The 24,980-nt window shown below is 37.0% G+C and overlaps 3 protein-coding genes across 6 annotated transcripts in view; 1 reads left to right on the forward strand and 2 right to left on the reverse strand.

Moving 5' to 3' along the window:
• The window catches only part of LOC122021656, a 14,056-nt gene extending 10,901 nt beyond the window's left edge, over positions 1-3,155 (reverse strand). For 3 of the 4 annotated variants that reach the window (XR_006122600.1, XM_042579802.1, XM_042579804.1), the window contains exons 1-2: positions 2,894-3,152; positions 2,482-2,767 (exon numbers count right to left, since the gene is read on the reverse strand). Coding sequence is in view for 3 of the 4 variants with exons in the window: in XM_042579802.1 (XP_042435736.1) it covers positions 2,482-2,724 (243 nt within the window). In the remaining variant the exon portion in view is untranslated. Of the gene's footprint in view, positions 1-1,473; positions 2,768-2,893 lie in introns of all 4 variants that reach the window. The other variant, XM_042579803.1, reaches the window with a different exon arrangement.
• Positions 3,156-5,812: 2,657 nt separating this feature from the next.
• LOC122020698 (ADP-ribosylation factor GTPase-activating protein AGD12-like) lies at positions 5,813-16,907 on the reverse strand. The gene is made up of 8 exons (XM_042578705.1): positions 16,838-16,907; positions 15,914-15,998; positions 15,052-15,127; positions 14,070-14,233; positions 13,860-13,986; positions 13,622-13,738; positions 13,428-13,523; positions 5,813-6,207 (listed from the first exon to the last, which is right to left on the reverse strand). Exons 1-8 carry the CDS (start codon positions 16,872-16,874, stop codon positions 5,926-5,928), a joined length of 984 nt encoding a protein of 327 aa, XP_042434639.1. The 5' UTR covers positions 16,875-16,907; the 3' UTR covers positions 5,813-5,925.
• Positions 16,908-18,269: 1,362 nt separating this feature from the next.
• On the forward strand, positions 18,270-24,293 carry LOC122021080 (protein FATTY ACID EXPORT 1, chloroplastic-like). The gene is made up of 7 exons (XM_042579156.1): positions 18,270-18,416; positions 18,588-18,753; positions 19,962-20,151; positions 21,157-21,312; positions 23,748-23,794; positions 23,892-23,932; positions 24,022-24,293. Exons 2-7 carry the CDS (start codon positions 18,592-18,594, stop codon positions 24,113-24,115), a joined length of 690 nt encoding a protein of 229 aa, XP_042435090.1. The 5' UTR covers positions 18,270-18,416; positions 18,588-18,591; the 3' UTR covers positions 24,116-24,293.
• The last annotated feature ends 687 nt before the right edge of the window (positions 24,294-24,980 follow it).

Raw genomic sequence — 24,980 nt, forward strand, 5'->3', positions numbered from 1 at the left:
CAGTCGGAGAACAAGGAAGCTTGTGAGATCTTAAATGGATTAAGGAGTTGCCACAGAATCTGTGACCAGAGAGTGGAAGATATTAGAAGGTGGTTAAGAAAGTATTGACAGGCATGGGTTCTCTTCAACCCTATGAGGAATAACATGGAAGTAAACTGGGTTGCCAAGCAGACCAGACATGCTGCAGAGGGTTAATCCTAGATACCATATCGCCTGGTTTGGATAGGGCTGAGTGCTACAGCAGTGAGACTGGGATAGTAGATTGTATGAGTTGGAGAAGTACTGAATAAGACTGGCATTCAGGACTCTTACAACCAACAAAAAAGTAGATTATGTTGGCATGCAATAGTGAGGAAGAGTTATTTTATCATCGAGATAATGACAAGTTGTCCAGTAGGTAAAACATTCTTAACAGAGTAGAATGATACAGATGATAATAAGACATGGCATTCAAGCCAAACATATCATTGAGACAATAAAAATAAAACATAAATCTAAAACAAACTTTTAATGAATTATATGGAAGGAAGCAATGAGAAAGGAAAAAATCAATTTGCAAAATGTATAAAAATGTTGGGGTTGCAAGGTTGCAAATATAATCCCACATTTAAAACACATGGGAAAGATCATGGGAGGTCTTTTGGGTAGAGCTTAAAAATAAAACCACGAGAGCTTAGGTCCAAAGTGAACAATATCATACAATTGTGAAGAGGTCTTAATTCTTTTGGTCCTAACAAAAGAGATAGAAATTTACTTGTATATATATGAAGGATGAAAAAAAATGGAAGGGTAGCTTGTTTTATTTTTAATGTTTAATACAAAAGAAAAGTGAGAGAAAAAAATTATTTAAAATATAATTTGACTATTAGTTTTCATTTCCACCATATTTATTAGTGCGTGGTTCCTAAAACTGAAAAAGCTAAGGAAGGAAAATGTGGATGGAGAAAAAGCTAAGGAAGGAAAATGTGGGTTGACAGGGGAGAATTTTTATAAGGAATTAATTCTTCTCCAATTCCGTCAAAACCCATACAACTAAAACAGTTGGAAAACTAATTAATATCCTCAAAGTCCTACTCATGACCTAATGTTTCCACCATATTCAGTAATTAATATGGTGTTTTTCCTTCTATTGTAGGAAATATGTGAAATTAATTTCCATAGATTTTAATCCTTACTTGAAAACACATACTAGAATATTTTCACAGAAATTAGTTCAAATTAACTTTCCACATGTAGAGTTTTCTTCCAACGTGTTTTCCTTCCCTCCAATACACATCCTTAGTTTTCCACTGTCTATCTTCACCTTAGTATTGAGAAAAGGAAATATAATCTCTCGTCCCTTTTCTAATTTGTTTCAAGTCCATCCTTCAATCTTTGAATCCTTCTAACCTACCTTCCCCATAAGCATATATTCATCTTCCCTTGTAGAAATTACCAATTCAAGTTTTTTGTCGAATACTTAAATAAACTAACCTTAATATATTCATCTATTGCTTCGAGTATCTTTTCATCTTCTTCTTTAGTGAAATGTTTGCCTTGGATTACAGGTATTTCAGAATTTCCTTCATTACCAGAATCAGTCCGATAAGTAAACACCTCAATTTCACTTGAAAAAGTGACTTTCTTTTTCTTTAGGGAAGATATATTTGAACCATTACTAAAGCTCTTCTTGCTCTTTAAGCTACAGGCCACTGAATCATCAGCTGCCTTCTCCTTCATCACATTAGATGTCTCCTTATTTCCTTCTGCTTCCACAGTTTGAAAGGGTTTTCTTATCTTCCCCTTGATCTTCAGTGGATTCTTGGAATGTTCTTCTGCTTCTTGATTCTCTTCATTTCCATCCTTCTCCTTGTTCTTCTTTCTCTTCACGTTAATTGCTGTGGATGTAGATGGCATTTCCCTGATTTCTTGAATTTCCTTTCTGACTTCCATGCTCAATGATTGGCTCCCATTTGTACATCTTTCATGTGAATTCTCTTTATGCTCACAGGAGTCAAGCACCCTCTTTGCTTTCGTCTTTGCTTTATTCACTAAAATGTGAAGTTTATCATCATTTGTTGAGACCTCATTCTCTACAACCATATGTCTTTGAACTTCCAGGGTTTCAAGGACAAGATGCTTAGGAATCTCAAGTTTCTTATCATTTTTGTTCCTTTTCGCCTTCACATTTTCTTTTTTGCCTGTACTATTCTCACAAACAGTTTGATTTTCTGCATCAGCAACCTTCCCAGATGTTTTGTTTTCATCCCCAGAAACTTCACCTGGAGTAGCCCCTGAAGAAAGGTCACTGATTTCGAATACATTATCCTTCTTTCTCTTTTTCGTATTGGCATCTACATTCAAGTTCACTAAACCACCATCTTCCTGCTTCCTCTTCCTGTTTTTTGCTCCTTTTGGTGCCTCATTACCTCCTTCATCACCATCTCTATCTTTCCTTCTCTTCTTCTTGCCATCTTGATTGCCATGCTGTTCCAGTTCTGCCTCCTTCACATCCTTTTCTGCATCTATCTCCAATTTACCATCAGAAATCCCTCGAACTTCCTCAATTTCAAGAATCTTAGTTTTCTTCTTCTTATTCTTCTTCAAAACTACTTGATTTCCCTCCAAGGAGGTGCTTGAACTCTCTTCCACAATATCACTGCTCGTGCCATCGATCCTGGGATTCCCTTCCTGCTGCCTTTTCGTCTTCTCGTGTTCACTCATTTCTCCTCCTGCTTCTTGCATAGTTAGATCGAGCGATTCATCTCCAATCTAGGTAGGTCCGATTCTGAAAAAAAAAAAAGGAGTTTTTCAGCTCAGAAAACTGAATTCAGTGGCGGTGATGAAGATCGGCAATTGAAGGTATAACTTTCGAGACTAGGGTTCAGGGGAAAAGTGTTTTTGCTCCAGAAACCTGGACACTGTCGGAGGTTACGATGAATCAGGACACGAGAGACAGAAGACCTTCACGGCGTTCGCTAAGAAGAGCACGCGTACTGGAAACCCACAAGCACAAGGTGAGAGAAAAAGCAAACATGCCGAGGCGTCGTTGCTATTCTGTTGGCGCGAAGGCTCCGCCGCGTGAAAGAGGAAGGAGATCGTCGGCCGGCGCTCAGAAGAAATGGGCCGGGCAAGAAGGCGGCGAACGAGAGGGAAGCGGATCGGGTGGGTCTAATATCGGATTCGCTTCAAGAAGTAAAATATTCTAAGCGTTCGAATCTGGGGACGTTTCTTAAAATATCTCGAACTTACAGGACCGGCTCAAGAAATATTTCGGTCTGGTCTGGTTCAAGTTCATGCGGCCGAACTCAAATTCCTCATGCCGCCGAACTCAAATTCCATCTTAAATCAGTCCCTAAAAATAAAAAAAACTCAACAATAATTTCGGAGAATATTTCATTTTGCTCTCATACTTTGTTTCATTTTGCGGTCCCTAAAAATATAAAAACTCAACTCTAAGAGCAAAGATTAAAAAGGCACCGTTTAGCTTTATTATCGTTAAAAAAAAGGTCGTTCAATTATCCATATTGTCAAAAGAGATTTTTTTTTAAAAAAATAATATTATTAAAATAGTATTTTACTCATAATTTAAAATTTAAATTACTCTTTTATGCTCTCTTTTAGAGTTGATCAAAATTCAAAATTGTATCTTCTTATAATAATTTTAATGAAAAATGCTATACTTTTGAGATGCACTTCTAAGCGGGGCAATTAATTTTGACCAATATTACACCACTTTTCATTTTATTTTATTTTTAACCAAGTCGATTAATCTGGAAGATAATTGATCTGACATAATAAAAATTTTTTATCTATAATAAATTAGAAATTACTCATGTAAGTTTATAAAATCGTCAACCTTCTTAGAATTATTATTCCAAAAATCTCTATCGTATGTCGCAGCTATAATTCAAGACTTAAATATTTAATTAACAATTTGAAGAAGTTAACCGTTCTATAGTTACCTCGAGAGTCAATATTATTCAATGTTATTCGACTTTAAACTTTGTTTAAAGCTACTTTAACATGGTGCAATACCACTAGTAAAAGTGGCTTGAAAGTAAAACATAAATGAGTATTTTGAATATTGAATTACTAGTGTGGCGTTATTTCGATAATTGTTTAAAGAAAATGGTAATTTTTATGAAAATTCGGAAGGTAATCAGTCTGGTTCTACAAAAAATTTTTATCGATCACTAAAATAAATTAAGAAATATTTGCGAAGATTCATTCAAATAGTTAGCATTCTTAGAATTATCATTCTATTATAAAAAAAAATTTATAATACATCACAGTTAAAATTTAACCTGATATGTGATTAATTATTTAAAGGATTATTTGACCTGATATCTGATTAATTATTTAAAGGATTATTTGGGAGTAACAATAAACATAAGAACACACTTTTGCTTTTTTGTAAAAAATTCTAAAAATTTAAAAAATAAAAGAGTGACCCGCCCTTTGTTTTTTTTTTTAAAAAATAATCCTCGACAATTCAAAATTATTGTCATAGTTTTAGTTAAAATGACTTAATATTTAAAACTGCACTATTTCAATATTAATTAAAACCAATTAAAATTATAATTAAAATTTTTCAATAACCTATTATTTATTTCAATGTGAGACTTGGAGTTATAAACTTCTCAATCCAACTTTGGGAAGATTATTATTTTTCAAAAACAGTATAGGTAGCATCGGAATCCAAGAGCGAGTAGATTTTGAATATGGCAAAAAGTTACTGAGACACAGACAACAACCATAATAAAAGCTTTTATTAGGATGAAGTTAGATTATATAAATTCTCCTATATTAAATCATCTATTATATCTTTATTTATATTTAAATAAATTTTATTATTTTTATAAATATTTTTTTAAAAAAGAAGATTAAATCTAGAGAACATCCAAACAAGTTGAGAAGTGACTCAATAACAAAAACTTTAAAGACTCAAGTTTATCATTTTTCAATGTAATATAGTAGTGACCGAGATCTTATTATTATAAAATGGTATTTGAAACCTTGGATGTTAGATGTTGAACCAGTCAATTCAATCCATTCCATCTAGGGGTGAGCATTCAGTTAATTCTGTCCATAAATTAACCGAATTAATCGAAAATCGATTTAGTGTGGGCTAACCGAATCAAATCAAAATTTTACTAAAACTGAATTAACCAAATTAGTTATTTCAATTAACACTGAATTAATTAAATTTGTTTAAAATAATAATAATAATTTATATAAAATTAATATTAAATTAATCGAATTAATCGAATGCTCACTCCAATCGATTCAAAAATGTTCATTTAAAAAATTTTAAATAGGGATGTCATTTTAAAAAGAATCATTTTTTACAATATAGATAGTTAAGAACGTCTTTTATTTTTCTATAAAAAAATATTAAAAGAGCTGTCCATATTATTTTTAAAAAATAATTCTTAACAATTAATTATTATGATAGTAAAGCAATAACTTCATTGTTAGGCTAAAGCTCCCATCCCTAATACTAATTTAATATTGATTAAAATTATTTGTAGTTAAAATTATGAAAATATTAGTTAAAATCAAAATTATAATTAATAAATTTATATGGCTCACGAGTTAAAACTAAATGGGTAAATGATTCATTTCAATGTGATTAATTTCCATTACTAGTTATATAAATCCTTATCAACAAAAAGTAAACTTTGTGTTCACCATTATTTTTCTAAAAAATTAATAATAATAATTAAAATGAAATATTTGATTTAATTGATAATATAACTTTTAACAAGCACATTATGAAAAATCTATATTACTTGATAATAATTGTTTTAAAAACACAATTCATCCTTCTTGTTGTTATACATGATACATCTGGATTCAAAAGTTCCATCTCTCAATAAGAATATAAAGAACAATTTCAAAAGCTTCGAGTAACCGAGTTACAAGGAAAACAAACCCAAGTCCTCACTCGTCCATCGATAACCATTCCAGTTGCAGTTCCATCTCGCCGCACTCGACATTTTGTAGCTTCAGGTGCACCTCTTGCTTGATCTTTCCATTGACAACGTTGACAAAGCTGTCCTCGATGAGGGCATTGTCGTTCATTTTCAGCCACTTCCCGACCTGCATCTTCCCTTGAACATCCACATGCCCGTAGGCCAATGCCGCAGTGATCATAGCCTGCAAGTCGATCTCAGCCTCACCCATTATATCGTCAGCGGAGATGTAGTCGTGATCGTACACTTGCTGTTAAAAGAGAGAAGCAAATATCATTTTTAGAGAAATAGAAATGTTCCATCATGAACCGAAGCTTCGATCAAATCTAGAGAACATCATCTACGTGGCAAAAGGTGATTCGCTCATCAAATCTAAAGAACATCTAGACTAGCTGAGATGTGAATAGATAACAAAATCTTAGAGGCATACTAAGTTTATCATTTCTTAAGTTCGAAGTGTGATGAAGCAGGTTTGAGTGTAGTAATTACCGAAATCTTACTTCAGAAGGGTATTTAAAACCTTGGAGATTAAATGCTGAAGCAATAACAAGATAGGTAGTCATATCCTTATGATCATTCGAAATCCCAAAAGTGACTAGATGTTGAATAGGGCATGATATGGTGTATCATGGAGGGTCCCATGAATATTGGAACGTTAATAGTCAAGTTTGATATGACATTCAAAAGTCAAAAGTCAAAAGAAAAGGGGGCAATTATGGGTGGGAGGTGCCTTTGGGACTTGGTCCCCCACGCTGCATAACAAATCCACTCGGTCAGCATAGGCATCGGTTAGGTCCTTAGGACTTAGTCCCTCACTACTCTTGGGCACAATTCCCAGTTTACTTTCGGTCGACTTCTTAGCTGGATGGCTCCCTAGGGTTTAGTCCCTCACTTCTCCTGGCACAACTCTCAGTCTACTTCCGGTCGGCTTCTTAGTTGGTCAGGTCCCTAGGGCTTAGTCCCTCAGTTCTCTTAGGCATAGCTCTCAGTCTACTCCCGGTCCGCTTCTTAGCCAGTCGGGCCCCAGGGCTTAGTACCTTACTTCTCCTGGGCACAACTCCCAGTCTTCTCTTAGTTGGTTTCTTAGCCGGTCGGATCCCCAAGGCTCAATCTCCACTTCTCTTGGGCATAGCTCCCAGTCTACCCCGGTCGACACAAGCGTTCTTGGGTCTATTATCAGGAGACAATATCGTCAGAGAATTACAACTACTTATCAGAGAATAACAACTATTCGTCAGGGAATATTCTAATGCGCTGCCATATACATAAAGTGGAACCTTCCTTTACCCAATGAGAGTCCGCCGTACATTCTCTATTACTCGACATACCCGGACACTCGACATTTTCTGATACCTCATAATTGCGAAGGTTATGAGGAGCAATAAAAAAATGGAGGTTCTCTTCGTTGGCCAGATACACGTACATACACGCATCTACTACAATACTATTGATCATCTTACTTCTGCACTTCTCGCTTTGTGCTGCTCCTGACTTGAGCGTTGAAATGCTTGCGCTAGAGACCTTTTCCCTGGTTCTCGCCCTAACGCTCCTGTGTGATTTAACGCGGTCCCATAGGCCCTAGATCTAGGTCCAACATCCTTACCCTCATCACCAGTTCTCACCATTCGACTCAGTTTCTAGACGGAATCAAATTTACCGTCGTCTGTGGGAATCTTCTTCACCTGATCCAGAACGTAAAGATGGAGGAGACTGACAAAATCAACGTCACCATGGCCCCTTTAGAATATGAGATATTCAATGTTGCCAAGATGCCAGTGATATTGGAAAAGTGAACCGTCGATTCTCATCCACGCCGAACACCCACAACCTCGGTAGACGAGCTCCTCGCCTTAGAGGGAAGATACAAAAGGAAGTAGCTGTACGATTTCCCCTGGGCACTTTTTCAAGCACCAGGAGAAGGATTGCAAGCTTCTCCGGCCGAGAATTCACCCTTGAGAGATCCGAAGAAGGGGAAGGCTTAGATCATTCGGGAGATGCCCGAGCAACCTATCATGTCATTCTCTTAGGAAGTGTTGGACGAGAAGCTCCCTAGGGGTTTTAAACCCCCATCTATTGTAGAATATGAAGGCAATAATGATCCAGAGGATCACTTCCGTAAATTCTAAAATGCTGCTCTATTGCATCAATATAGCGATGCAATAAAGTGCCGAGTGTTCCTGACCACTCTTTCCGACTTGGCACAAAGATGGTTTGACATACTGCCAGTCAGATCTATCACCTGCTTCAAAGAGTTCAAAAATGTCTTCCTGTATCATTTTACCAGTAGCAGGAGATACTAGAAAACTAATCATAGTCTATTCACTCTCAAACAAGAAGTTACGGAGTCCTTGAGGGCATATATCTAGCGTTTCAACCAGGTGGCACTGGATGTCCCATCCACCACTTTCGAGATATTAATAAGTGTCTTCTCTCAAGGTCCATTAGAGAGGGATTTCTTTTGAGCCCTCATCCGGAAGCCTACAAGAAACTTCGATGATTTGCTGAGAAAAGTAGCCAAATACATTAATATAGAGGAAGTTCAGACCACTCGGAAGAAAGAAACAAAGGCCCCCGCTCCAATCGGTTCGACATAACGGAGGCCACCACTGCCTCTTGTCCAGCCTAAAAACCCTCGATCGAATTTCCCCTAGCTCGAGAAGCAAAACTCGCGCAGCAGGTCGAGGCTGTTCAGACCTCTGTTAAAAAACTTGCTCCGTGGGAAGTCCGGTATTGTACTTACCGCCTGTCCCATATCCACAACACAAGAGATTGTTTCCAGTTCGCTCAGGACTTCCACTGAGAGGTTGTGCAAGGCCTACCCCCGCCCTAAATCGTGTCTCAACTCTTGATGCAGTAGACCAACAATCCTAATACCTCTGGTTGTATGGCCAACCCGCCTCTAGGGAGGGAAAATTAGGATGGATGAGCAAGTGACCTAGGAAAAGAGCCAATGGAGACCCGAGAAGAAGAGAAGTGGGGAAATGCCGCAATATGAGACATTAACACGATTTCAAGAGGCCCTACTGACAGGGATTCTACCAGAGCCAAAAAGGCTCACGAACGTCGACTGGAGATCCACGCAATTAGCTATAGTCGGGAGTAAAGGGCAGACCCCCCAAATCAGCTTTAGGCCTCAAGACTTGGAGGGGGTGGAGCTCACTCATGATGACACGCTCATCATTAAGGTGGTCATCACTAATAGCCGAGTGGCTAGAGTTTTCATTGATACCAGAAGCTTTGTCAATGTGATGTTCAAAAGTGCGTTCGATAATATGCAGCCCGACGCGAGCAAGCTCCAACCTGTGGCCACCACCTTGTACGGATTCATAGGGAATGAGGTGTGACCAATTGGCCAGATCAAGCTTGCCATTTCCCTACTAATGAGGACTAGGAGGAGTGTCTTCATAGTGGTGGATTCTTCCTCCTCGTACAATATCATCTTGGAGAGACTCGCCCTTTATGAATTCAGGGTTGTCATCTCTACTTTCCACCAAAAAATAAAATTCCTGATGGAAAGCTAGGTCGGGGAAGTAAGAGGAGAGCAGTTGATTGAACGACTATGTTATGTGGATATAGTAAGAACTGAGACATGCAAGTCCTAGAAAATCTAGGATGGAGGAGTACATGCCATCCAAGGGAAGCCTCTACTTTTGGCTGAGGAGCCAGTCCAATAGGAGTAGGTGTAATTGTACTCCAACCGCCCAGAAAGCATTACAAAAATAAGGACTAACCTGCCGCTAAAAACTATGAAGTGTTAGGTAGAGTGTTTAGTACGAAATTGGGATGTCTCTCTGCCTGGTTCCCTAAGGAGCTGACAGGGGTATCCCCAGTGGTGGAAGAACACAAGCTCCATCTTATGCTTGATTCCCGAACAATCAAGTAAAGAAAAAGAGATTTTTCGATCGACCAGAATAAAATTATCTGAGCAGAGTAGGGATGACAATTATCCTCACGGGTTTGGAGCCTCGCGGGGAAAACCCAAAACGGAGACGAGGATCCCTGATTTATTTAGGGATGGGGACAAGTTCGAGGATTTTTTATGGGATGGAGGCGAGTATGGGGATATTTTCCACATCCCCTAACCCGTCCCGAATAATAATAATAATAATAATAATAATAATGGGATGGAATTCAGGGACGGGGATAAGAATGACAAACCCATCCCCGTCCCGTCCCATTGTCATCCCTAGAGAAGAGGTGGATCAGCTCTTCAAAGCAGGACACATCAGGGAGGTACAGTTTCCTTCGTGACTCTTCAACGTTGTCTTGGTATTTAAACCTAATAACAGGCAACGAGTTTGCATTGACTTTCGTAACCTTAATAAAGTCAACCCCAAAGACTGTTATCCGCTCTCGCGAATCGACTAGATGGTTGATTCTACTTCAGGGTGCGAGCTGATTTGTATGCTGTATGTCTATCAGGGATACCATCAAATCCTCCTCATCTTGGAGGACCAACTAGGAGAAGCTCAGTTTCATCACCGTGGATGGTACTTTCTGTTACACAGTTATGTCGTTTGGGTTAAGAAATGCAGGAGCCACATATCAACGGATGATGGACAAGATCTTCCAGAAACAGATTGGGAGGAACATCGAAGTCTACGTCGATGACATCCTCATTAAGTCCACTCAAGCCGTAGATCATATTGCAGACATGGAAGAGACTTGTGACACCCTGTGACAAGAAGCTGAACCCCCTAAAATGTTTATTTAGAGCTAAAGGAGGGAAGTTTCTGGGATATCTGATTACTGAGCGGGGGATTGAGCCTAACCCGGAAAATGTACAAGCATTCTGGGACATGCAAGCTCCACGAAATCTCAGGGAGGCTCAGTTGTTGGTAGGGCGGATCATGACACTCTCAAGATTCATATCCCAATCAACTGATCAAGCTCTCCCATTCTTTAAAGTACTCCACCAAGCGACTAAGTTTTAGTGGGACGAGGAGTGCAATAAGGCCTTTGAAGAATTGAAGCATCACTTGGAGGCCTTGCCTTCTCTTTTTAAACCTATCGTGAGAGAGCTACTCTGGTTATACTTGTCGGCCACCTAAGAGGTCGTGGGAGCAGTCTTGGTCAAAGAACACGAGTATATACAAAGGCTAATGTACTTTTTCAATTATTTATTAAAAGAAGCCGAATCCCTCTACACTGTGCTCGAGAGTTGCTTATGGGCTAGTCTTTACTGTTTGCCGCTTGTGGTCTTATTTTCTAGCACACTCAGTAATAGTGCTCACCAATATCTCATTGGGAAGAGTACTCATCAACCCGAAGCAGTCGACCAGCTCATTAAATGGACTACTGAATTAAGCGAATATGATATACAATATCAGTCTCGGACGACCATCAAGGCCCAGTCCTTGGTGGATTTCTCAATTGAAGTTCATTAGCCCAAGTCCTTGGAGTAATTTCCTGGACGAGAGTATAACCTTGAGCGGGTAGACGAGTCGAAGATGGCCGCTTATGGGAGGACTGCACCGCTCGGAATCTGCAGTGGAAATTTCCGTAGGAAGGATGAGGGGCTCGACATCCCCACTTCCTCGCTGGCCGCCACATCACCACCCACTTGATGACAAGAGTCCTCTCCGGAAGAGCCGGTCGACTGATTCTCTCGATCATCCAACATGTCCCACCCTTGTCGTTTTATTACATCTTTTTTCATATGTATGGAACTGAGAGTGTAGAACCTGGAAATGAGAGCATAGAACCTAAACATGATGTCCTCTACGTAAAATAGAAAGGACCTCAGTCAATGAGGATATAAGCGCTAAGTTACATGGACTTTTACTGAAGGGAGAAGGAAGTGCTATGCGGACGAGACTTAGCCCAAATGCGTGGAGAAAACTTTCTCGTAGCAATGAGGGAATGAGGAACTGTACGCCTGCTAGCTTCTCTGAAGAAGCAACACATGCAGGCTCATATTGGTGCTCTCCTAACTCAGAAGAAGATGGGAGATCCGATTGTCACTTGGTCAGCTAAAGGATGGAGTCAGGAACTTGGATGAAAGAGAAATAAGATTTCCATCCCTTATTAGAGGAGAGCATGTTCTTAAAAAATACAACCATAGGGCGAGATTGGACCATAAAGACTCAGGCTCTAATTTCTCAAGGTAATAGAAGTGATGGAAGGTATGGGGAGACAAGGGAATATCAGTATAAGCAACACACGATTACCATTCCGCACATATCACAGAAGACATTGAGAGCAAACTGAGAAAGGAGTATGGAAATACTAGCTTAATTCGGAGAAGAATGGGGGGATGAGAAAGTGCAAACTAACGTAAAGTTGATCCTTGAAGAAAATAATAAAGCTGGGAGGAGGATGATAAGGGAGGCATTGAGGACCAGGAATGCCGATATGAAAGGTTTTGGGAATATCTTGGTTTAGCCTAGCAGACTTGAGGTCACAATTATCGAAATCAGAGTGGAAGGTAGCATATCAGGGGCAAAGGTTTCTTGAGCCATTGGAGAGCAAGAGAAAGAGGAGTCGAGGTCAAGAAGGCACACTTACTCGGGAAGTCACAGAAAGAGGATCACAGATAGTGAGAAACGTCGAAGCCGAGAGTTGAATACGATGGAACAATGGTAAAATATTTCCCACAACACTAGGGTTTTTAAGAAAGACCTAGAAAGTGCTTAGAAGCCTAAGCAATCCGACTAGAACAACCCTATTGATGGCAATTGTCAGATTTGGGGGAAATGACAATTGCATAAGGCACACTTGCTTTGTCATATGCATAAAGTGGAACCTTTTTCTACCTAATGGGAGTCCGTCGTACATCCTCTATTACCCGACATATCCTGACACTCGACACTCTCTGATGTCTCATAATTACGGAGGTTACGAGGAGTAGTATAAAAAGAGAGGTCCTCTTTGTTGGCCAGATACGCGTACATACACGCATCTACTACAGTATTATTATTCATCTTCCTTCTGCACTTCTTGCTTTGTGTTGCTCTTGACTTGCGTGTCGGAGTATCTGTGCCAGGGACCTCTTTCTTGATTCTCGCCCTAACACTCCCGTGTGATCTCTTTGCGTGTGCGCAAGCTCGTGGATACCATCGGCGACCCTCACCCACTCCATCAGAAGGTGAAAAGCCTGTAATGCTCTCGCATGCCCTAGATCCAGGTCCTCTTTTCGTCAACATCCTTACCCTCATCACCGGCTCTCGCCATCTGACTCAGCTTCTGGATGGGATCAAGGCATGAAATTACTAGACACAAATGACGATGACAACGAAGCTTTTATCCTAGTGGAGTTGGCTATATGAATTCTCTTATGTTATTGGACTCGATCACCTACTATATCCTTATCTATATTTGAATGAATTTTATCTTTTTTATCATTGCTAATTAAGTCTAGTGTGATTTTCGTCTTTTCCTTTAATGCAAAGACAGACGTGGAAAAAGTATAACACGTAGAATAAGATACACAAAAAAATTACGATTACTAAAAATTAAACAAAAACTAACCAACTTAAGAGTGCCGAAATGTTGTGGGATTGAAAACTTGAGCTCTTCATTCCATACTGGATTCAAGTCGCTGTTCTTTACTGTGGTCTGGGCTTTCTGGTACACTCCATGAACATTAGAATGAGAATCAGAAGTAGCTTAATTCACACACAATTTTGCGAAAAAAGGCAATTACTTTATGTTTAGTAACTCACCTGTTGCCCGAGCATTAAGATAACATACGGGTCACTAGTCAGCATATCTCTAATGGCTAAATTTGTGCCTCGAACTACTGTGACCTTCAAATTTCCAATGAATTCACCTGCCTCCACCTGCGAGCATTCCAAAATCCTGATTATTAATGTACCATAGAACTAGCTATCATTTGTCTAAGAACAGACAAGAAAAGTGCATAGTTGTGCAAAATCAGATATTGATAGCATGATAACTTACATTCTTATTTGAATTTTTGGAACCAAAGCTAGAAGAACTTTTTGAAGAGTCGACAGATTGGAAAGAACTCTTTGATGACACAATACGTAAGCTCGGTGTTAAAAATTCTTGCAGAACATACTTGGACCTATTGACGAAGAAACGGAAAAGGTTTCCCATAAGATGTCAGTGCATAGATGTTGCATCGTAAATCTCTCAAACACGGTCTACCTAATAAATTTGGTCTTGTCCTCGTTGCTTGCATCTGGTTTCGGTTTCAAATAGTCTCGAGGAAGAAAAGCTTCATAAATTGAGTTGGCGTAGGAGTTTCCACCGACTTCAAGCACTGATTCCATGTCGCTTTCAGACCATTCGTCCAGTGTCAAGGAGAGCACCTGAATGACAATAATTGAAAAGGAAAATTTATCAAAATAAGTCACTTTTATGAGATTGACACAGACTAGCTAACATGACAAAAAAAAACAAGACTGCGCTTGACTAACTATTCTATCACTACCTAAATAACAATTGTAAAATCCCAATAGCCTAATGATCAACAGGAGAATCATATTGACAGCATCATAGACATTAAAAAGAAGAGAAAAGCCATGTATGTTATGACAGAAAGACTTGCGAGACCTAGGAACACATTGATGATTGAAGTCAGAAAAAATGGCACACTAAAAGGAGGACGAAGCTTCAAATAGAAATGGATGAAAAAAGGGAGTTGATCGTAATCTAAGTGCATATGACAAAAGTTTTGGTAGTTGTAATGTGGTTACTATCAGAAGGCAACAGGAGTATGTGAACTGGAAAGTAGGAGAGAAGAGAGGATGAAACATGAATTTCGATACTTAATTATCATTGCTCAAGTAAAGTCCATGTATATATAGACACAAAATTCCTTCGACTGACAGTTGTTTGGTCTAGTGGTAAACGAGCTAAGCCTTTGGTCAAAGATCAAGAGTTCAAATCTGTATAATAGTACTATTGGGAACGGTTGCATGTATGGTTATGCAACATAAGGCGTCTTCTATCCCATTCACTAATCAGATACGAGAGAGCACAGTGGAAAATGTGGGTAATCTGTCAAAACAAACAAATTCTAGGATGTAAAAGAGATGCTTCAAGAACTGAGCAACTACAATCCTACAACAATTTGTGAGGACGATAGAGCCAATTCAACTCAGCAACTAAGCACCTAAGCCAATACCTTCGAAGTATTTGCCCCAAGGCTCCGATGAATGTCACTGCATTTCAGGCATAGAAAAACTCCAATGTTAGCAGACCTGTGACAACAAGTGAGTTTTATATCAGAAAACAGAAAACTAAAACTTTAAAGCAAGCCAGCAACAAAACATGATCTCATGGATTTGAAATAGAAAAGTTAAAGTGAATGTCAACCATGATCTTCTAGAACAGAACTAACAATCTTGACATTACGGCACATTTGTGCAAATGAATCATTCTGTCATAATTTTGGGTTAGAGGAACATTGCATGATCACTTTAATATCTAAAAATTTAGTCTAAATGATGATACTAGACAGTTTTCGTAATCCCTAAATGCATAAAGATAAACTAAGTTTTTGTTGTAAATTTTCTACTGAGAAGAATTCTGCATAATTGCTTAATATGTAATATTTTGTCTTAACAACAATGCTAGGCCTACAAGTTTACTAGCATCACATACAGAATACGAGGCCTAACCTCTAGAGAAATGAAGCAAATTTTTTTTTTTTTAAAAAAAAAGTGAAAACAACAACAACAAACCCTTTATTCATTAATAGGGGTCACCTGTATGGATCCTCTTATGCTATTAGGCTCCATTCCTTACTAAATCTTCATGGATATTTAAATGAACTTTATCATGTTTTGCCATTGTTAACTAAGTCTATTTTATATGGACCCTCTTTCTCTATTAATGTGTGTATTTGTCATGATCTCACTTTAAAAAAAAAACAAATGAAAACAAAAATATATTCTTGTGATAAGTAATATTTAGTATATTTAGAACAATGTAACTTTCAGTCATGTCAACTCGCATAAGCAACAAGAGGACCATTTTACACTTACACCCATTTTGGATCTGAACCACTGCAATCTGCGCAAATTCGATTATCGGATTTCATACTAAGATCCCGCAGTTTCTTCCAGTTACCTGTTTACATAAATAAAAAACAACAATTAGCTAAGACACTAATATCTGCCATATAAATGATGTTGGTAGCTTGCAATTGACATGTAGCATAATGTGTCAAGGTTGAAGCATATCATAGATAAACACTTCATCTATAGTATGTGTTCGGTGCATGCATAGACGAAAATAATCAAACTAAGTGGTGTTTTATGTCCCTTATCAGACAATTCCTTTAGTTTGGCAACATGTATTGGAAAACTAATGAATACAATTAGAAATTTTTCTATATCTAGATACAGAAATTGTAAAAATAAAAAAGAATATATTTGATAAATTATATTAAAAAGTAATTATGTTTACCAGTCAGTCCTTAGCACAAGAGATTGCTGAGTTTTTTTTTTTTTTGCCTTGCTCCTATTAATTAATAGACACAACTAAAAAAATCAAGCAATCACCCATCTCAGGCTCCAAATGGAAGGAGATTAAAACCTTATGAAGTAATTAATGATTTCTATATAAACTTGAACTGACCCGGGCTTCATGAAACTCTAAATTAAGAATAGAACATGAAACATGATCATGAAAGAAATTCAAAATTCTCAAGTAATGATAATTTATCTAATCCATGCTCAAGGTGCCATCCAGAAAAATGAATCCACAAATGTCTTCCTCAGTGTGGAAACTGATTACCTATTAGAAGATGAAGCCAAACAAGAGTAAAGATATAATGCTTAGAATAAATTTCCCATTCAAGAACACTGAATTCAGATTTTTCAGACAACTAAATGATAAGCCAGCATCTATATAAACAAAGATACAAACTGTAACAAGTATGAGCAGACGGGTCTTTGAGTGTGTACCTGAGGCTGGCTTGTCAAGCTTGTGCCGGTCACTCATTTATTCAATTATCCACAAACAACTACCCTTTTTCACAAATGAAAGAGAGGGAAAAATCAACAAAACTTGAGCAACTATAAGTCAAGCTTTTTGCAATACACATGATTTCAAGTAATAAATCAAGAAAAGTGCATTTACTTCCAATTGTTGTCACTTCATTGCACAGGATCATTGTGGAATGAAGTTGCATCCAATTTTTGGTAAGTATAAGCGATAGGCAAAGGATTCATGCTGTGGATTTCTAAATTTTGACCGGGAAAAGCTAAACAGATAGAAAAAAAATAGTCATAAATGAAACAAAAAGGAGAATCCCTTTATCCAAAGAGATGAACAACAATAGCAAACATCCGGTATTGCATGATATCCATAACCAACTCCGGCATTGTGTTTTCGTTCGCCAAAAGAGATCAAATCCAGAAAACACGGTTTCTTATCAACCTAAACGATTGAAATCCAGATTAAAAACATCCAAGAAGCAAACTTGGAGCGATCGAAGCGAATATCCCAGGAGAATAAAGCTAGACTACGGATTAGATCTTCAAGGAATCAAACCACTAAATGCACGCATCTAAAAATTTCCTAGAAACCCCAGCGATGAGTCGAAAGAGCAATCTAAACATCATCATAACGCTAATCGGTAAATGTACCCGGAAATCTAGCAGCTATCGGAGTGAAATCTTCCGGAATCGAGATGGAACGAATGCGATCAGCGGTCATCTCCATTTCCAGAGGTGAAATTGAACAAGATGGGTAGTTTTACGTTCCACTCCCCCAAAATATACAAATTATTTTACTACGATCAATCAAATGTGGGCGGACGCAACAAATTTTTGAAGGGTGAATTGTTATTTTCTAAATTTTAAGGTGAAATTTGAAGTTAGCAAAATTTAGCGGGAAGAGTATAGATCATCTAGCAGGGCCCAAATGAAATATAACAGAAATTTTAGGAGGTAAAATTACAATTTAAATAACAGCACAGCGGAGTTTACTCTCGAACGTTCAATTGACAATTTCAGTCTAACCCTTAAAACTTTTCCTATTTAGCATATAAATTCAAAGAATCTCTCTTTAATTCGTGACCTTTTTAATTAAATGTAAAGTGAAAATTAATAATGAATGACTTATTTGTAAACGAGTTAACTTATTTATGTTCACGGAATGAGTCATTTAATTTAATAAATTAAATGATTATATATTTATGACTTAAATTTATTTATTGTAAATTTAAATTCATCACATAGCAGTAAATTATATCATACAAATAGTTGGTGTCAACTTTTATTATATATATATTTTTAATTTAGTATTGTTTTATGTTGGCAATTGATATTTGTTAAATTATTAGAGGTGAAATATAAAAATGTTTGATGGTTTGGGGGCGAAGTGTAAATTTCTGTGAAAGGAGTTAAAAAACGGGTCAAAGCGAAAAAAATCACTTCTCCACGGTGCCGATCTCCAACCTTCTCCACCGACCAACCGACGCCGGCATCGCCACTCCTCTTCGCCGCAACGACGCTCCTCCGCTCGCATCGCTGCTTGAAGGTCCGTACGCCTTCATCACTTTCCTGGAATCTTAGAGATCTATGGATCTGTGAGCTCCACCAGTAGGGATGGATCGCAATGTTTTCTGATCGATCTTCGGTTTCTGGCTTCTTTTGGTAATTCTGACGTGCTTCTGTTGGATTTTTGTCCCATCGGTTTCGTCGAGTCCAGATCGATGGCTTCCGCGCAGATTTACGGTCCTGGATTGGGAATGAGATCGAGCATGAAACCATCCCTGGCAGCGATTCGCCCTTCACTACCCTTGCGCACTATGGAGTTCAGGATCAAATGTTTCAAAGTCCCTTCCGTTAGGGTTATCAACATCAGCAACAGAAAGGTTAGTTTTCTCATCTCTTTGATCTTTCCTAGCTGCGAAGAAATCCTAATGGCGGATTGCTGATTCACTGTTGGTAATTCAGAGTTTAACTTTAAAAAAAGATCACAAAGCTTAGTAGGACATGGCTTCCCATCTCTCATGCTGTTTTACTTCGCCATAGTTCACAAAAACAATAAGAAAATATGCAGTTCATGCATTTACTTCTCCCACTTTTGATGTGAGGTAATGGCAAAGCAAGTGTTGATCACAAAAATGATTATCCACGCTTCTTTTTATCGGTTGGAAGCTTGTTGCATATAGTCATCTCATAATTAAGACATCTTAAAGCTGGGATCAGGGGAGCCCCATGTCTTCTCTCTTCTCGGAATGGATTTGGTTGGCTCTGAATCAATTTTTGAACTCGATTTCACCAACATTGTCGCTCTCCCTTTGCTGACGTACAGGATTAGTTGACTAAAACTGTGGTAAACCTTTACTATATCCTTCTAATTAGTCGCAGATTGGATACTTTTGTGGTAGTCAGTTGCTTCTTGAGTCTGTTGTTAGGTATGTCTCCTCTCTTTCTGGAATGGATCTGGTTGTTCTGGAATCAATTTTGAAAATTTCACCAATGGTTCTCCGTTGGCGTAACGGTAAAGTTGCTGCCATGTGATCTAATGGTCACGTGTTCAAGTCACGGAAATAACCGTTTGTAACATACAAAAAGGTTGCGTATAATAGACTTTTCTCCCTTTGTTGATGTGCAGGATTAGTTGACTTAGCTGTGGTAAAGCTTCACTATATGCTTCTAATTAGTCACAGATTGGATACTTTTTCTTAGTCCAGTAGGCTTCTTGAGTCAGTTGGCAGATGATGTATTTGCCTTATTTATTCTCCAAGTTTCCTTTTTTGCTCTCAGTAGATTCACATGCTGTGAAACTTGATAACTTTACACTCTAAATTGCATACATGTTCGTGTGTCAAGGTCTCGCTTATATCCTCATCTTTTCTTGGTCCATGGCAATATTCACAACTAAGCATTTGAGGTCGTCCTACAAATGCAGTCAAAACTATATTGATTTAATGAATTATTTTATTCTTTAAAACCTAAAGGGAAATGTGAAAATTTTGAAGTAGAAGAAAGTAGGAAGCATAAGAAACTCATTGATTCTTTTTTTTCTTCTTAATTTGGTGGTTGCATTAATTCTATTTTGTTCTTAAACTCGCAGTTTTATGTTTCCATGCGCGCCAATCGACGTAACTCTCAAAGCGATTTTGAGGCCAGTACTGATACAATCTATCCAGAGGATAAGTTCGATAAATCTGAATCCATCGAGTCTAATCCAGTTGTGCAAGAGGCCACTGCTCCAACCCAGAAAACTGCCAGAATACATGATTTTTGCTTGGGAATCCCGTACGGTACGCTATTCCAATTTTTAGTTCAACCATTGTGATAATTACTACTTGTGACTACATACACCAAAAAATGCGTACGATGGCCAGCACAAAACAAACCTTAACCCATGGCATAGACTAATGATCAAATGCGTACAACAGCCAAAGGCCTGGGCTTGCAAATGGTTCATTATCCCTCTGAGATCAAGGAATGGATTGACTCCTATCAAATTGAGCTCTAGCGGGTCAACTTCTAGCTTATAGCGGGACAACTGAAAGGCTTCAGAAAGAGATTAGAAGGGGGCAAGGCATACCTTATATACGCAGGAAAAGAGTTGGAGGGGAGAGTATAAAAAGTAAAAATGGTGAAGTTTTGAGTTTTCCATACCTTCTGTGTTGACACTATTATCTTTATATTGGGAGGGAGGAGGTGTGCCAGGTCTCTAACGTATATACCTTTGTGATTGGTGCACCTCCTCCTTTAATTGATGCTATTATTATGCACTCTTGGAAACCGTTGCCTTTCCTGTATTCGTCGACTCTTCAATTCTATAACTGATGGGAGCTCAGCCATCTAGTTAATTAGCTCAACAAAAATAGTCCAACCTGATCCGAGCTCATCACAAGGTATAGACCGACTTGAATTGAACTCGAGAGGACAAGTTCCACCTGACCTGAGCTCGGCCCGAGTGGGATCAAATTGGCCAAAGTAGGAAGCAAACCCGGACTAACCAGGATTCACATTGACCATGTTCTGGGCGTGCCACGTGGCCGTCACAATTCCCTCCACATCAGTTTATGGGTAGCGAACATGCAACTGCAATTTGTTCTTTTTATTCTTTGCTCATACCATTTCTTACCGTCGCTATCTTATGCATTTATTCGCTACAAATCTTATTGCTAGGAGAAAGTTCTCATAACCATTTCACAGTCAACTCAAAGTATTAGTTTTAAGTTGTTGCATATATCAGATCAGAGTTTGTACATCTTAGAAAAGCATGCAGGCAATTGCCACTTTTCTTGACGCAGGTGGATTTCTATTTTTCGGCGGGTTGCTCGGATTTGTTTTATCCAGAAATCCTACTGGTTTGATATTTGGAGGTGTTATATCAGCTCTGAGTATATTTAGCCTAATCGTATGGAGCTCTGGAGGATCCAGCATACCTTTCATTTTGGGCCAAACAGGTATTACCCAGTATTTCTATCCTTGCGATTGGTAGTTCAGATGAAAAATAGCTTTAGTTTTTTTTTTCTCTAGAGAAATTTCTTTTATTTTTTAAACAAAAGGGAGTGCCCCGTGTCCACTATTTGATATTATTATTTTTTTATCACATATATTAAATTCTGAATCGGTCAAACATGATAAGTCTATATGGTAGCAGTCATGAAATCATAACTATTATAATATTGTAACAGTTATGAAACTATCATAATTATAGCAACATTTATGAAACTACCATAATTATAGCAACTACAATTTCATAACTGCTATAGACTCGTCTAATTCAATAACATTCATTTTATAACAGCTATAAAATTAAAACGTCTATAACTACGCTAACGACTATGATTTTATAATTATTATAATATTATAATAATTATGATTTTATAATTGCTATGACACAAACCGACTCGTTTATGATTTAATACGTATGATAGGAGATAATAATATCAAACGGTATACTTGGGGACAATTATGCCATTTTATAAGGGCTGATGGGTAGGATGCTCTTTTGATAAAAAAACATATAAGAGTATTGATGTGTTGATTAAAAAAAAAGGGCTCCCTTTTGAGTTTTAGACCCAAATTCACAATTGGACATTTTTGGCATTGGCTAATGTTCTAAATCGAGGGAAGCTTTCGATGTGTGGAGTTGTCTTCTTAAGGCAAATTTTTAAGATTGTGACACCACCCGTCAGAATGCTAAGTTGAATGTTCGGAAAAGATTAAAAAAAATACTTCAATTGGGGAGAAATAATAGCTCCAATAGAAGAAAAACGAGAGAAAACAGGTTAATATAATATCGACATGTTCAAAGACAAGCAATGAACTTCATAATTATAGACAAATCCAACGTAAATGATGTAAGGGAATGATTTTGAACAACAACAAAAAAAACTCTAGTTACCATAATTATACTTGGGTTTAGGGAGTGGACACTATCTGTCTTCCTATAACTGACTCCGAATAGTTGGGACTAACAGGGCTTGATATTCATGATGTCAATGTCGAATGCATTTGACTTGTTATTTACTTTAGTTCATCGGTTTGATTGTGATGTGAAAATATATTTTGATAGTGCAATATTCTCTCATTATTTGGAGGAAAAACTCATTTATACAAGAATTCTTATCAGTCTGAAACATATTGCAACTAAGGTTTATTATACCTTACTGCCCGTTTATGCATCATCCCTATAATGATTTCTCTCGGTACACGCTAAGTAAACGAGCCATAGAAGTATCCGCATTGCTATTGTTATGAAATCGAACATACTAGGAGTATGTATTAGTTGGGTTGGTTCATGGATTAAATAGATGATTCGCTATGATTCTTATGTTTAGTTTATAGGATTGTCTTAGGAATAGTCTCCACAAATATTAAGGGACAAAAATCAGAAGGACGTTTCAAGTCAAGTAAATCAACAAACGGGCATCATTAAAAAAAAAAACCAAAAGTCAAAAAGCATCCCACCAAATATTTTATTCCGGGTGTACCACTTATATAATATAATTGTAGTATTATATAATACCAAGTAGTTAATATAGCAATATAATGTAGCAGCTATTAGTAATTTTTATACATTATAACAGCACTACCGTTTCCAAGTGATTTTAATCCATTTAAAATAATGTTGATTTAATTTAATTAATTTTAATTAAATTGGTAAAGGATATTTTGATATAATAATATTATATTTTGATATAATAGTATTTAGAGTTAATGATTTAGGATTTAAAATTCTAGTGAAATAGTTTTTTTTTTTTTAGTAACTATCAAATGGTTAAATTTTGAATCTTAAAATATTAAAATCTGAATGGATGAATTTTCACATTGTAGCAACTGTCAAATAATTTTTACACACCTTAACAATTATTGAATATCTTTTACATATTATAGTTAAATTCTAAATTACTATTATATCAAAATACATTTATCAACTTAGTTAAAATTATTTAAACTTTATTAAAATTATTTTAAATTAATTAAAATTATTTTAAAACAGTAGTAACAACTATTTAATAGTTTTTACATGTTGTAACAATTAATCGTAACTGCTACAATAATTTTGAAAGTAAATAACAATATTGTAGTAGCAGCTATTAGTAAGAAACAATATTGTAGTAGTTACATATAGCTACTACAACAACATTGGATAAGAGGTATTTTGAGAATAAAACATCCAATCAATCATTCTTATCTTTTTTTTTTTCAAGAAAGAAGTGTTCTTTTGATAATTTCTATAATTTAAAATACCTTTTTGATTTTTGCCCAATACTAAATGATATATTTAACCTGCCTAGACCTCTCAGCCCTATTAGAACTTCGGCTTTTAACCTGAACTCAGTAAGTTGGTTTAAAACTTCTCTTAGTATGTTAACTCTCTTCCGATTCGCAGCAATTTCAGTCGCGTTTTTCTGGAGGCATTTGCAGGCATACTCCTCGGCAAGTACATTTTTCTAAGTTCTAATTTGTAAGAACTCGATCTATTTGCCGTAATGAGATAACAAACTGCCTCTTTTTTTCTTTCGTATTGTTGCAGTCGAAGAGGTTCTTCCCTGCATCACTCTACCTAGCATTAAGGTACTCTTCTCCGCCCATTAACACCATTCGATGACTCCCTTTTGAAACATACTCGTGGCTGACTTCCATCTTTACTACTTGTTTTGCAGTGCGGCAATGGTCTGCTTCTATTCCTACGTGCTGCTCTCCGGTGGAAACCCACCGCCGAAGAAGTTAGCAAAAGCGAAAGCTCCCTCGTCCTAGTAGTAACTTTCGCAAATCTATACTAAAACTACCAGAGCTTGAGGATTGTTGTTTTGATATAAGTCAAAGGGTATCTATACAGTGAGAGATTAGATTCATTATGACAAATGCCCTGATGCAGTCTTTTGATACATTGGATATAATAAGCAATTTAATTCATCCAAAGATTCACATAAAAGGAACTGGAGACACTGTAGACGCTTAGATATGGACAGCATATCTAGTTTGGTTTGAACCGATATATTCATTGGCCAGATTTTGTCAATCAGGACCCGATCGGAGGGTGTAAAGTATTTTGACAGAAAATCAAAAAAGTTTTTTTTTTTTATCCATGCAAATCTCTTTTTTAATTTATCAAAACAACGTATATTAGAGTAGTTTAAATCAAAATAACTTTGGTTAAAGTTATACTATCTCAGAGTATAAAGATACTATCGTTATTTAGAGGAAAATTCTAATAATAATTGATGCAACACGTGATTTTATATTTTGATAATTCGAACTACCTTTATAAAGTTATAATTTTTTTAATAAAATCTTAAATATTCTAATAAAAAATTGTCTTTTTTTTTTAAAAAAATATTAAATGTATATATTCTAAAAAAAATCCTAATTAAGTATAAAAATTAACAATTTAGAAAACTTTCAATAAATCAAAATTATTCTTCTAAAAACTTGACTCAATCAAATGGTTGATTGAAAGATAAAGTAGTAGTCAAGCTGAAGTGCCTTTTTAATTAAGACAAATGAATTTATTTGAGTCCGGATTTTCTGGACCGCTTTTTATAATCCAGGAGATAATCCCTAGACATGTATTAGTGGGGATGAATGATCCTCACTTATTTTATAAGTAGGGATCATGCAT

Source organism: Zingiber officinale, chromosome 9A (assembly GCF_018446385.1).
Source record: "Zingiber officinale cultivar Zhangliang chromosome 9A, Zo_v1.1, whole genome shotgun sequence".
In the NCBI taxonomy this organism is placed as follows: Eukaryota; Viridiplantae; Streptophyta; class Magnoliopsida; order Zingiberales; family Zingiberaceae; genus Zingiber; species Zingiber officinale.

What these genes read in the sequence shown, in the direction of transcription:
- LOC122021080 (XM_042579156.1), top strand. Translation starts at nt 18,592, where the DNA reads ATGGCTTCCGCGCAGATTTACGGTCCTGGATTGGGAATGAGATCGAGC. An exon ending in TCAACATCAGCAACAGAAAG is followed by an intron (nt 18,754 to 19,961) that starts GTTAGTTTTCTC and finishes TTAAACTCGCAG; the next exon opens with TTTTATGTTTCCATGCGCGC. An exon ending in TTGCTTGGGAATCCCGTACG is followed by an intron (nt 20,152 to 21,156) that starts GTACGCTATTCC and finishes TTCTTGACGCAG; the next exon opens with GTGGATTTCTATTTTTCGGC.
- LOC122020698 (XM_042578705.1), bottom strand. Translation starts at nt 16,874, where the DNA reads ATGAGTGACCGGCACAAGCTTGACAAGCCAGCCTCAG. An exon ending in GCTTGACAAGCCAGCCTCAG is followed by an intron (nt 15,999 to 16,837) that starts GTACACACTCAA and finishes TTATGTAAACAG; the next exon opens with GTAACTGGAAGAAACTGCGG. An exon ending in GGTTCAGATCCAAAATGGGT is followed by an intron (nt 15,128 to 15,913) that starts GTAAGTGTAAAA and finishes TTGTTGTCACAG; the next exon opens with GTCTGCTAACATTGGAGTTT.